This window comes from Tursiops truncatus, chromosome 1, assembly GCF_011762595.2.
Source record: "Tursiops truncatus isolate mTurTru1 chromosome 1, mTurTru1.mat.Y, whole genome shotgun sequence".
Lineage (NCBI taxonomy): Eukaryota > Metazoa > Chordata > Mammalia > Artiodactyla > Delphinidae > Tursiops > Tursiops truncatus.
Genome location: NC_047034.1, coordinates 66554111 through 66568195, shown reverse-complemented (window position 1 = coordinate 66568195; position 14085 = coordinate 66554111). Strand labels below are relative to the sequence as shown.

At 36.7% G+C, this 14085-nt stretch overlaps 2 protein-coding genes across 11 annotated transcripts in view; one reads left to right on the top strand and one right to left on the bottom strand.

Annotated features, from left to right (window-relative positions):
- SH2D1B (SH2 domain containing 1B) overlaps window positions 1–12321 on the bottom strand; it is a 37228-nt gene extending 24907 nt beyond the window's left edge. For 4 of the 7 annotated variants that reach the window (XR_002175778.2, XM_019932082.2, XM_033855872.2 and 1 more), the window contains exon 1: window positions 12083–12318. Coding sequence is in view for 6 of the 7 variants with exons in the window: in XM_019932082.2 (XP_019787641.1) it covers window positions 12083–12231 (149 nt within the window). In the remaining variant the exon portion in view is untranslated. Of the gene's footprint in view, window positions 1–12082 lie in introns of all 7 variants that reach the window. The other 3 variants (XM_019932096.3, XM_073805090.1, XM_033855890.2) reach the window with 1 other exon arrangement.
- A 145-nt stretch (window positions 12322–12466) lies between these two features.
- LOC117312170 (T-lymphocyte surface antigen Ly-9-like) overlaps window positions 12467–14085 on the top strand; it is a 35103-nt gene continuing 33484 nt past the window's right edge. For all 4 annotated transcript variants that reach the window (XR_004526425.2, XM_033855851.2, XM_033855856.2 and 1 more), the window contains exon 1: window positions 12467–12758. Coding sequence is in view for 3 of the 4 variants with exons in the window: in XM_033855851.2 (XP_033711742.1) it covers window positions 12717–12758 (42 nt within the window). In the remaining variant the exon portion in view is untranslated. The remainder of the gene's footprint in view (window positions 12759–14085) is intronic.

Here is a 14085-nt window from a genome sequence, read left to right as displayed (position 1 = left end):
TTTAATCCAGTTGACAGACTCAGATCCCTTTTATTGAGAGTGGTGTTGGGTTTCTGGATTGCTTTAAGGAAGGAATGTGACCACACTTCCCCAAACCTTTTCCAGAAGAACGTACAACATTTACTAGGGGCACTGTGTACTGGGAAAAGGAAAAATACCCAATATTTTTTAGAGTTGTTTGATACTGGCTCTGAACTGACACTAATTTTTGGAGACTCAAATGTTCCCATGATCCAGCAGTCAGAGGTAGAACTCATGGGAGTCAGGTGATAGAAGAAATCTTGGCCCGAGTCTACTTCAAGTGGATCCAGTGGGACCACGGGACCATCCTATGGTTATTTCCCCAGTTCCAGAATGCACTTACAGACTTAGGAATTGTCAAAATCTTTTCATCTGTTCTTTGAATCATAGAATGAGGACTATTGTAGTGGGAAGGACAAAGCAGAAGCTCCTATAACTGGTTTCATCTGCCAAGACAGTAAACTAAAGCAATTTCACATCCCTGGAAGAGATTTCTATACTAAGGGCACCATCAAATCATGAAATGTACGGTGTGTTGATTCCTACCACATTCTCATTTGACTGACCTATTGGCCAGTGCAAACACCAGATATATCTTGAAGAATGACTATGGATTATTACAACCTTAATCAAAGGTTATTGTATTTTCAACTGCAGTTCCAGATGTGCATATTTTTGTGGATAAAATAATCATAGATCTGGCATCTAGATCTAGGAAAAGCTTTGCTGTAGATCAAACAAAAGCAATTTATCTAACTATCTAGCTAAAATTCCTAATAGCAAAGTAGTCAGAACCAGTTGCCTTCATTTGATAAGAATAAGAGTACACAGTCATGGCCTTATCACACAGATGTGTCAGTTCTCTTTCTGTGGCATAATATAACACAGAAGGACATTGATTATATTAATATCCTATAAAATATGATGTTGGTTCATTTCTGGGTCTGGTTCTATTGATTAACATTTCTCCTCTTTATGGATTGTAATTCCTGCCTCTATTCATACTTGGCAAATTTTGTTTTTGTTGTTTTTAGGCCGCACCATGCAACATGTGGGATCTTAGTTCCCCAACCAGGGATCGAACCCTTGCCCCCTGCATTGGGAGCATGCAGTCTTAACCACTGGACCATGAGGAAAGTCCCCATACCTGGTAAATTTTGATTTGATGCCAGAAGTAGCAAATTTTATCTTTATGGTGCTGGATATTCTCATTTTCCTATAAAGATTCTTGAACATTTTTCTAGGGTGCAGTTAAGCTACTTGGAAATAGTTCAATCTTTTGGAGACTTGTTTTAAATATTTTTTAGGTGATACAAGAGCAGCCTTTAGTTCAGAGCTAATTCTATCCCACTACTGAATCAGTATGCTTCTGATTATTCTAACTGAGGTCCATGGATTATAAAATTTTCTACTCTGGTGAGAATACAAACTATTTCCAGACCAGCGTGAGCTCCAGAGATTGTTCCTTTGGCTTTTAGGGTGATTTTTTTTACCCAGCCTGGTTATTTACCTCATGCACATGAGCTATTCAACACTAAGCTGAAGATTCAAGGAACCCCTCTGCAGATCCCAGGAGCTCTTTCTTAGTGTATCTTTTCTTCTATGTTCTCACCCCCATAAACTCTAGGCACCTTGGCCTTCCTGGACTCCTAGCTCTATTTCGTCAACTTAGGGAGACATAAGGCTCTACCTTGGTAGACAAGGACATTAATACAGTTGTTGTTATTATCTCAGATGTTCAAGAATCTAGAGAAAAGGAGCTTGCTAAGTAGAAACATGGATGATATTAAAGAAACACCCAAATTAAACTTCTAGAGATAAAAACTACATTGTGTAAAACGAAGAATTCACTGAATGGGATTAGCAGCAAATTTCACATTACAGCAGACAGAAATTAGTGAACTTGAAGACAAAGCAATAGAAACTATACAAAATGAAAATCAGAGAGAAAAAAAGACTGAAAAAAATAAACAGAGAACCTGTAAAATGTGGAACAACTTTGGGTAGCCTAATATACCTGTAATTAAATTCCCTGAGTGGGAACAAAACTATTTAAAGAAACAGCAGACAAAAATTTTCTAAGTTTGATGAAAATTATAAACCCACATGTACAAAAAATTAAATGCACCCCAAACTCAAGAAACACAAAGAAAATTACACAAAGGTACATCACAATCAAATTGCCTAAAACCAATGATAAAGAGAAAATCTCAAAAGCAATTGAAGAAAAAAAATACATACCTACAGAAGAACAAATATAAGGACAGCAAACTTCTTATCAGAAACGCTGCAAGTCAGGAGACAGTGGAACAAAATCTTAAGCGTATTGAAAGAAAAAATTAACCTAGAAATCTATATCCAGGGAAAATCTTTCAAAAACTGAAGGTGAAAAGAAGACATTTTCAAATACACAAAAGCTGAAATAATTTACACCAGTATATATGCACTACAGGAAATGTTATAGGAAGTCCTTTAGACAGACAGAAAATGGTACCAGGTGAAAATCTGAAACAATACTAATATTTCTCAACTAGGAGTGACTTTTGGCAATGTCTTGAGATATGTTTAGTCATCACAAGTTGCACAGGGCATTCCCCTCAACAAAGAATTAGCTGGCCCCAAATTTCAATAATGCCAAGGTTGAGAAACCCTGGTACATACAAAGGAAAGAAGAGTACCAGAAATAGTAATTATGTGGGTAAATAAAAAAATATTTTTCTTATATTTAAAATCACTTTAAAAGATAATTGATTGCTAAAAGTAAAAGTAATAACAATCTACTGTAGGGGTAATAAAATATATAGAAATAAAATGGATGACAATAAGAGCACAAAAGCTTAATTAGAGTGTGGGAGAAATGAAAGTATATTATTGTAAGGTTCTTGTATTATAGGTGAAGTGGTATAATATTACTCAAATATAGGTTATAATAAGTGAAACATGAATACTATAAATATTAAATAAACTACCAAAAAACAAAGAATTTTAGGTAGCAAGCCTGCAAAAGAGATAATTTGGAAATAATTTAAATATTCAATCAATTCCAAAGTAGGCAGAAAGGGGAAAAGAAGAACAGACAGGACAAATAGAAAATAAATACCAAGATAGTAGATTTAAACCAGTCATATTAATGATCACATTAAATACAAATGGCCTAATCATCCCTATTAAAGGGAAGTTATTGTCAGATTGGATAAAAAAGCAAGACTCAGGGGTATGATTCTTACAAAAGACCTGATATAAAAATGAAAACACAACTAGATTAAAAGTCAATTGATGGGAAAAGTATATACTATTAACACTAATAAAAAGAAAGCTAGCAATATCAGCTCAGAGCAATGACTATAACCAGGAATAAAGAAGCGGGGTTTTCAAAAAGATAAAGGGGTCAATTGATCGAGAGGATATAACAATTCTAAATGTTTATGCACCTAAATGTTTGTTTCAAAATACATAAAGCATACATGTTTTTCCCAAAAAGATATACAAATGGCCAACAGGTACTTTAAAAGGAACTCAGTATCTCTAATCATCAGGGAAATTGAAATCAGAATCACAATGAGATGTCACCTCACATGTGTTAGAATGGCTATCATCAAAAAGACAAGAGATATCAAATATAGGTGAGGATGTGGAGAGAAGGGAATACTTGTGCACTGTTGGTGGGAATGTAAATTGGTGCAACCACTATGGAAAACAGTATGGAGGTTCCTCAAAAAAGTAAAAATTATGATCCAGTAATCCCACTTCTGAGTATACAGTCAAAGGGAATGAAAACAAGATATCAAAGAGATATCTGTACTCCATGTTCATTGCAACATTACTCACATAAGCCAAGATAAGGAAACAACCCAAGTGTCCATCAACTGAGGAATGGATAAAGAAGATGCAGAATATATAAACAATAGAATATTATTCAACCATGCTAGACAGAGAAAGATCAATGCTGCATGGTATCACTTACATGTGGAATCTAGAAAATTTAATCTGTTGATTAACAGACAAGAAACAAAAATTCATACTACCATTTCAGTTGATGCAGAAAAAAACTCTCAGCCCTACTAGGAAGTGGAGGGCTAAAGATGTAGTTAGTGGGAAAAGATTGAATACTTTTACCCCAAGATCAGAAAATGACAAGGATTTTTTGCACTCATCACTTCTATTATACATTGTTTTGGAAGTCTTAGCTAGTGCAATAAGGCAAGAAAAAAATGGAACAGAAAAATTGGCATGGAAGAAATAAAATCATCTTTAATTGCAGATGGCATGTAGAAAATCATACAGAGATTCTACAAAAAAAGCCACTGGGCCAATAAGTGAGTTTAGCAAGGTTGCAGGATACAAGTTCAGTATATGAAAATCAACTGTGTTTTCATTCACTTGCATTGAACAAGTGGAAAGTGAAAATAAAATAATTAAAAATTTTAAATCATTAAAATCTGATATCATTTAAAATAACATCAAGTGTGTGAAATCTTCGGGATAAATTTGACAAAAGATGTACAAGACCTGTTACAAAACATTTCTGAGAGAAATTTTAAAAGATATGAATGAATGAAAAGATTAAACTATGTTCATGGATCAGAAGAATTAATATTACCATGTTAGTTCTCCCCAAATTGATCTCTAGATTCATGCAATCTCAATCTAAATGTCATCAGTCTGTGTGTGTGTTGGTGGGGGGGAGTAGATGAAAAGCCGAATCTAAAATATGTATGGAAATGCAAAGGGACTAACATAGCTAAAATAACCCTGAAAAAGTTGGGTGATTTAAACCATCTTATTTCAAGATTTATTATAAAGTGATAGTAATCAACACAATACAGAAGTTTCATAAAGACAAAAAAAAAAAAAGATCCATGGTGAGAGCTTAGAAATAGATCCAAACTTATATAGTCAATAGTTTTTGTTTTTTACAAAGGCACAAAAGCAATTTCTTGGTATAAAGGATAGTCTGTTCAACAATGAGCTGGAACAAATAGGTGACCATATTTAATAAAACACCAACCACAACCTTACCCCAGATTGCAAAAATTAAATCAGAATAGGCTACACTAAATGTGAAAGTTAAAAGTATACAACTCTAGAAGAAAACAAGGAGAAAATCTTTATGAATTGCATTAAGCAAGGGTTTATTATATACAACACTGAAATCACAATTCATGAAAGAAAAACATGATAAATTTGACTTCATCAAAATCAAGAACTTCTGTTCTTTGAAATATACTGCTAAGACGATGAATAAAACAGTTACAAGTCAATACAGAATGTTTTAAGACTTTTAACTTCTGGCTCTCTCACTGGTCTTGATTGGAGTGTGCATCCATACAACCTTTTGTTGTACTAATTTGTCAATATGTGTAAAAATGTTAAAATGTTTAGGATATTATCCTGAGGAGAGAGTTGGGCAAACTCTCAAAGATGTAAGCACAAAAATGTTAATCTTCTCAAATTACATTGGGTCCATTGGACCAAACTGGAAATAACCTAAATATATAGTTATATATAAATTATGATATATGCAATCAAAATAGTAAGCAATCATGAAAGGCTGATGTGTATTGGCTTTCTTTGAAGTGGAAAGATACCCATTATACACTGAAAAAAAGGGTTTCAGATGATCATATATATAATGAATCATTTATGTACATATATAATATTTGCTTATACATGCATATGAATAGAGAACAGTCTGGAGAGATTAGAAAAGGTGATTTCTGAGTGGTGAGACTGAGATAATTTCTGCTCTCTTTTTTATACCTTTCTCAACATTTGATTTTTCTAAAACAACAAAAAAGTTTGAATTTTTTTTTTCTTTCTGAACTCAAGTCTTTCCAAAGATCTCAGAACCTGAGAGCTGGAAATGACTCTTGGGTTCTCTCTCATTCACTCTTTCTGTTGTTTCCTCCTCAGTGAGGACTTGCCCTAAGTCAGGGCTTGGGTTCTTCTCATCTGCAGGCTTCCTATATATGACTACAGAAAGTCCCTCCTTTGCCTTCATAACTGCAGGTGAATTCCTTGCATCTCCGAATATCTATTCCATTTTGACTCTGCTGATTATAAAGCCAGACCCAGTTCCAACTTCTAACACTCACAATGTCGCCTACACAGACAGTGTTTTGCACATTGGTGTTTTCATGCTCTATCAGGCTGTGAGATCAAGTAACATTTCCTGTCCATGGTTACCACATACATAACTTTCTGGTCAGTGCTATATGCTGCTGGGCCAACTCTCCTCTGTGACTTCCTTCCTTTATTTCTAACCTTCTCCATAATATCTTCATTTAGATCTGTGAAATCATGAAATTTGGCATATTGGCATTCTAACACAACAAAGAAGAGAGGGTAGCCCATTTCTAGGAAGCAGAATGCAAATTCTACATATTAGGATCTACTGCCAAGCCCTCAAGTCCCCCATCTGGGCACTTTATAACACAGTTCCAAGGGGACCACATTGAACACATTTCAGTGGAACTGGGGACATTGATAAGAGAGGGGACATAACAACATATTAACAGTTTGACCTTGGACACTTTAGTTAATAAGAAGCTCCATTTCTTTTCCCACAAAACAGAGATATATCACCTATGGAAGACGGTTTTGCAAAAGATAAATGAGGTAATTGATGTAACATGCTTAGCACAATTTTTGACTCATAGAAAGCACCTTCATAGTGGCTCTTGCTGCACAGATGTAGAAAAACAGTCTAGTGCTTGTGTTGTAGATAGTTTTGGCTTTGCTTACTTAGGGTTGTATACTGGAATATGAATTGCTTTATGTGAGCTTCTCAGAGGACTCTTTCCTGTACCCAACCTAAAGAAGACTATTTGTCCCTCCCTGTAATACCCCTCTGTTTTGTTTTCACTGTATTGTCTCCTCTCACTGGAACGTCATTTCATGAAGGCAGGACTAGTGCCTGTACTGTTTATCACTGTCTCACCAACGCATAGGAACATGCCTGGAACCTAATAGGTGCTCAGTGTGTGCTTGTTGAATGAGTGAATGAAGCTTCTAGTCATCCTCCAAGTCCCAGCTCCCATGTAGGCTCTCTACTCCTTGATGAATGAATCACTCCTTGCTCTCAGTCATCAGTTATCACACACGTCACAGTGTCCTTTTACTTCTTTATTTTCCCCACTAGACTCTGAGCTGTGTTGAAGGCATCAACTGAGTGTCTACCATAGTGCTTGACATGGGAGACTTTAAATAACTGTTGAACAATAACAACTGAATGGTCTGTCTGATCTTTGTCATAACAAAATTTCACAAGAATTATGAAGAAGGCCGTTTTGATGGGGACCATTTGATCTGAGCCTTAAGCCTGAGGGTGCCTGAAATTTTGTTTGCCTTTAAGTGACGTGGGCAGGGAAGAGGGTGAGCCCCGATCAAGTGCAGGTGTTTAACAAATATTTATTTCTGCCTCTCCATTTGATTAGTTATTATTATTTGTATTACATTTCTCCATGAATTTTGCTTTGAATGAATATATAAGCTAGCATGATGTATCACAGAGCAGTTGAGCATAAATGTCAATTTTTAAAGAGAATCCCAGTGTTGACTATGTACCCTGAAATCTTGACCAAGGTCTCTCCTGTCTCTATCACATCTCTTGCAACTTCTTCTAATCTCCATTCGCACTGCTTGCCCCACCGTAGCTAGTCCCTCACCATCTCCCATCTGGTTTGCCATCATCATCTGCCAGCTTCAGTACACTCTCCTTATTAGACTGGAGTTCCTAAAACTCAGCACTAATCTTGTCATTTCCCTGCTTAGAAACCATCCGTGTTTCCCCATTAGCTACAGAATCATTCTTTTAAGACCCCATAATATTACCCCAAACTGACTTTTCCAAAAGTTGGTTTCCAAACTACCTTTCCAGAACCCTGTATGATTCTTATGTGTTTTAAAATATCCTATTTCTAGACCTATGTTCCTGCCTTTTCCCCAACCTACAATGCCTTCCATCCCATTTCTGTGTAACCAAATCTTATCCACTCTTTTAAATCCCAGCTCAAATACCACCTCCTCTAAGAAAACTTTCCTGCTCATCTCCTCTGTCCTTGAATTTGTATAATATTGTCTTACCCTCATTTTATTTATTTACATGTTGAAAAAAATTGCAAGTCCCTTATTGGAATCTCCTTAGAATCTCCCCAGGCCTTAGCACAGTGTTTGAATAGGTAGTAGGGATTCACTACATTTTTATAAACATTTTTTTAAATTACCAAAGTAATGCATGCATGTAAGCACTTAAAGTGTGAAAAAGTTACCAAATAAAAAGAATGAATCCACAACATTTTTTTCCCTATTTACTCCTCCTAAATTCCCCAGCTGTAACCACTATTATAAATTTCTTATATAACTTTCAAAACTTGTTTATGAATATACAAAAATATAGGCGTACTTTTTTTTTTTTTTTTTTACACAGATGGGATCATACTTTGCATCTTGCCTTTTTCACACAACAATAGATCTTGGAGTATTTTTCATACCATATATGGATTTACTCAATCTTGTTAATGTCAATTTGCACATACTTATGCAGTAATAACTATAAGATACATTTTTATTAATGAAATTTTGAGTCAAAGGTTATACTTGTGCATTTTATGTTTTGACCACATTTCTATCCAAAGAGGCTGTATTTAGCATGTGCAAGCACTTCTGCTTCCCAGCAGTTGAATTTCCTCTGGGTATTTTCATAGTTTTAATTCTAAACCCTTGAAGAGGTAAAAATGGTATCACATTATTCTTTTTTTTAATATAAATAAATGTATTTATTTATTTATGGCTCTGTTAGGTCTTCGTTGCTGTGCGCAGGCTTTCTCTAGTTGTGATGAGCGGGGGTTACTTTTTATCACTGTGCGCAGGCTTCTCATTGTCGTGGCTTCTCTTGTTGCGGAGCACGGGCTCTAGGCGCACAGGCTTCAGCATTTGTGGCACTTGGGCTCTGTAGTTGTGGCTCGTGGGCTCTAGGAGCACAGGCTCAGTAGTTAATATAGTTGCTCCGCGGCATGTGGGATCTTCCCGGACCAGAGCTCGAACCCCGGTCTCCTGCGTTGGCAGGCGGATTCTTAACCACTGCGCCACCAGGGAAGCCCACATTATTCTTTTAATTTGTGTTTCTTTAGTTATGAGTGAGATCTAGCATTTTTTTATCTTTCTTTTTCACATTCCATTTCAGAGAATCTCCTCCTCTTGCATTTTACCTAGTTTTCTATTGTTTTTTAAAAGCTTCGTTATATGTTAATGAAGTTTTGATTTTTTCTGTTGGTTTGTCAATAAGTTTTTTTTAACAACAGTTTTTTGTTATAATGGTCATATTTAGCAATCTTTTCTTGGTTTCTGTGTTTTATATCTTGTTAGGAAGTCTTTCTCAATTCCAGGAATATTTTTTAATAGTTCACGTTTTCTTCTAGTACACACAGTTTCATTTAGAAAAATAAGTTCTGTATTAGAACCAATTTGAATTAATTTTACTTCAAGAAGTAAGAAAGGGATTCAGGTTTATTTTTTTCTAAGTGACCAGCCAAGTGTCCCAACACAATTATCACTCATCTTTTCCTCATTGATTTGAAATGCTTTTACGTATATGCTAAATTCCATACGTATTTGGATTCATTTCTACCGGATTCTATATTTGATTCCATTGATCTCTCAGTACGAAACTCTTAATTACTGTAGTAGTTACTGTAGTTTTATAATGTATTTTAATATTTGGTATTAGTCCCCCCTTTTTTTTTGGCGGTACGCGGGCCTCTCACTGCTGTGGCCTCTCCCGTTGCGGAGCACAGCCTCCGGACGCGCAGGCTCAGCGACCATGGCTCACGGGCCCAGCCGCTCCATGGCATGTGGGATCTTCCTGGACCGGGGCACGAGCCTGTGTCCCCTGCATCGGCAGGCGAACGCTCAACGCTCAACCACTGCGCCACCAGGGAAGCCTCCCCTTTTTTTAATTAAATATTTTCTGGCTCTCTGGCAGGTTCCTTGTGTTTCATTTCCCACCTGGATAAACTTTACTATCTTTGAAGAAAAAATTTTAAATTCTGTTGATTTTTCACTGGAAATATACTGAATTTATGATTAATTATGGTGAACTGATATGCTTTCAAACTGAATCCTTCCCTTCACTGAAGTCTTCTAGTAAGCTCCCCAGTAGCTGTTTAATTTTGTACATTTCATATTACATTTATTCCTGGGTATTATTAATTTTGTGCTGATGTAAATGAGATGTGTTATTATATTTACTTACTGGTTATTGTTTCTGTATGAAAAAGCTATTGATTTTTTAGATTTCAATAATATAAGCAGATATCCTTATTGGATTTTCTTAGTTTTTAGTCGTTTTTCTTTTCAGTTAAATCTGTATTTCACAGGTATAAAGTCATGTCAACGGCAAATAATAATAATTTTGCACCTTTGTTTTCAATTTTTACATGTATTTCCTTTGACTAATTACACTTGCTAACATATCCTGGAAAATGTTACATAGTAGTGCTTATAATGAACATCTCTGGCTCATTCATGATTTGGGGGGTAATTCTTCTAGTGCTTCATCTGGCCTTTGTTTAAGGAAGCACCTCTCTAGCTCTACATGGTTAAGAGTATGTAAGTGTGTGTATGCATATGCACACATGACTGTGTGTTTAATTGAGGGGTTGATGCTGAATTTTATCTAATACCTTTTAAGCAAATTTGAATCAGCTATGCAGTTTGTAACCTCTGACTTATTAATATGTAATTAAACTAATAATTTTCCTATCAGGGAACCATCCTTGATTTCTTGGATTGGACCATACTTGAGCATAGTGTATTTTCTCCATTAATGTTTTACTGGCTTCCATTTTGTTAGTAGTTTATTGAAAATTGATAGTAAATGAAATTGAAATTGGTCTGTAGTTTTCTTGTGTCTGTGTGTGTCTTTTTTCTAGAAAAAAAAAGTTTTACCTTCATACATAGAAATTGAAAAAAATCAGTAAGAAGACGAACAACTCAAGCTAAAAAATGGGTAAAGGATATGATTATGCAATTCTCAAAAGAGGAATTAACAATGGCTAAAAAAATATGAAAACACCCTCAACATCACCTGTGACTTGAAAATTCAAACTGCTAACACCTTAAGGCTGCCTTTCTTATATCTGTATTCCCGGTATCATATAGAGAAAGAAATATATCCCTGCCTATTCTGTTAGTAATGACAATCTCTTTTGTCCTTATAGCTCCCGAATTCTAAGAAGCCCTGAAGCGCATCCATGGAGACACTTGGATTTTAATTTCTATAACAGGTAAAGAAAAATTTCAGTGGTCTCCACAAAGACAAGAATCTTTAAAGACAGTAGATTTCCCCTGATACCTGTTCAGGATTGCTTTCTAAACTGGGCTAAACAAGTTCCTTCAGCAGTGTAGCTCTGATGCTCTGGCTTGGACCTGCATACTGAACTCAGCCCCTTTGGAACCACCAGATGAATTGTTGCACAACCAAGTTGTTTGAGAAATCCCAGGTCTCTGTTTCTTCATCTATAAAATGGTGGCTTGTCTTGATAGACTAAAAGCAGGATGAAAGGAGATGATGTACGCTGAAGCCTTTTACAAATCCAACGAAATTTGAAATATTATGAGTATTTTAAGAATCACAAGTGGAGCCAGCAGAATCCATGTAAAAAGTTGGCCTCTCAGATAAAAATTTTATAAAGGGCACCTAGTCTTTTCCATACCAAATAAATCAACCTCTATAGGAGAGGACCTTTCTCACATGGCTACCTTCTCTGCCTCCCCGCTCTGCTCCCATGCTGCCTGCACTCTTCTCCTCACCACCGCCCCCCCCATTTCTGCTGCTTCACAGAGTCTGCTCATTGCTTGTATGGCATTTGCACCAGGGAGAGAAGGGCAGGTGGAGGAGCTTGGACAGACACGTTCCTTCCATCCCCTCCTGGCAGTCTAACTATTTCTCATTCTGCTCATTGGGGCTGCGAAGCCAGTGAAGTAGAATTTCTTTTCTACTTGGTTATCAGTCCTACATTTAGCATAAGGTTTCAAATGTGTGGAAGATGAGGCTACTCACGAGACACAGAGGCACAGGACTCCGGGCATAGACTCACTGTCTCTTAACAGAAAGTTGCCGTCCACCCCTTCCTTGAGCAGCAAGGTCTCACAGTCTCGCTTGGACAGAGGGCCGTGGTAATAAGGCAGATCCATGGTGAGTCCTCTCATATCCCAAGTTCAGGGACAACTCTGAGGAGAGAAGAGGAAGCAGTTGGCCTAATAGAGCCTGTAGAAATACCTCTTCCTTCTCTGACTTGTGGGAGTGAGATGAGGTTACTTGTGGGACTCAGATAGTTTCACAAGATTCAGGAAATGTGAGAGGTGGGGTAGTGAAGTGACCAAGACTTTTCAGCCTGTAAATAGACCAAGTATGACTCATAGAAGTGGGTTACCCAAAGTGCATTTGGGTACACGCCGGAATCAACGATATTTATGGCTCGAGCTCAATGCCAAAGACAAGCCCCCCAGAACTGGGTTGCAGCCTTGTATATCACCCTAAATCACCAGTTTTTACCTTCTCTGGCTCATGGCATCCCTTCCAGGGATCACATCACTGATTTTGGCTGAAATGGATGCCCATTTTCTGCTGAAGCTGCCTATGGTTATGCTATGCTTAGCTCAGAACAGGTGCTCACAAACCGTTCAGATGCTGAATGAATCCAAATACGTCCAGACTCAATGGAACAATTGAGAAGGTAAGATGCGTCTATGGGTCAAATGACATGAGAAATGTAAGACAGTAATGGGAATAGAAAGCAACTGGATGCTGTGGGGGGAGGATGGCTGGGGGGGAATATCCCCTGGCTAAGGCTCCTTGCCACTGGTGAACAAAGGCTATTTTTTACATCCTCAAGCATTGTGCCTTTTGGGGAAGGAGCTGGTCCATGTGCGAGGGATATCTGGATATGCAAAATTAGTGCAGGGATACTTCTCCAGGTGGAAGAAAAGAATATATTAGGCTTGGGTTTGAAGAGTCTCAGGTCCTTTGAAGTTTCCATCCTGCAGGACAGTAGTGATGACCAAGGAAAGTCTATCTAGCCAGGGACACTTAGCCCCCTTTAGACAACGTGGTGTTGATGAGAAAAATCTCTCTTTTTCTGCTGAGCCTTTTCTACCTTGGTCAACTGATATGCTTGGAAAAGATGGTTTCTGTTATCTGAGAATCAGAATTAGTCTTAAGAGTAATTTCTGCTGCCTTTTTTCCCCAGCTTTGTTGAGATACAATTGACATATAATATTGTGTAAGTTTAAGGTGTGCAACGTGTTAATTTGGTACATTGCAAATGATAACTACCATAGCATTAGCTAATACTGCCATCTTGTCACATGCTTACCATTTCTTTACTGTTGTGAGGACATATAAGATCTACTCTTGTATCAACTTTCAAGTATATAATACAGTATTATCAATATTAATTGTAATCACCATGCTGTACATCAGATTCCCAAAACTTATTCATCATATAACTGGAAGTTTGTACCCTTTGACCAATATCTCCCCATTTCCTCCAAGGCTTTTTGAGCAACTAAACCATCCTACATAGTGTTGTTTTATGTTCAAATAAATCTTTATTTACAAAAAAAGACACTGACATGATTTGGTCGCCAGCTATAGTTTGTCAATCCTTGATTTAGAATAGTAAAATTTTTAACTGAGTACATGACTGCCTAGCTAAAGGCTATTTTTCCTAGCCTGCCTTGTAGCTATCTGTGATGATGTGACTAAATTTAGTGTCAATATAGATTAGCATCCTACATAGTATTACTTAATTAGCTATTAATTAATTAATTTCAGATAGAAGCCATGTAAACATATCTATAATCCAACGTTTTAAATTGAATTACGTTTACTTAACTTTAACAATTACCATCACACAATGTCAATTAGTATGAACTATATGTAAATTTCTCTCCCTATTCACCTGCCTTATCCAAATATCTATAGGAATTTGTACATATCTCAAGTACCTATCTATAAAAATAGAACCGTGTGCTCAGAACACATCCTTACTTCTCTTAATT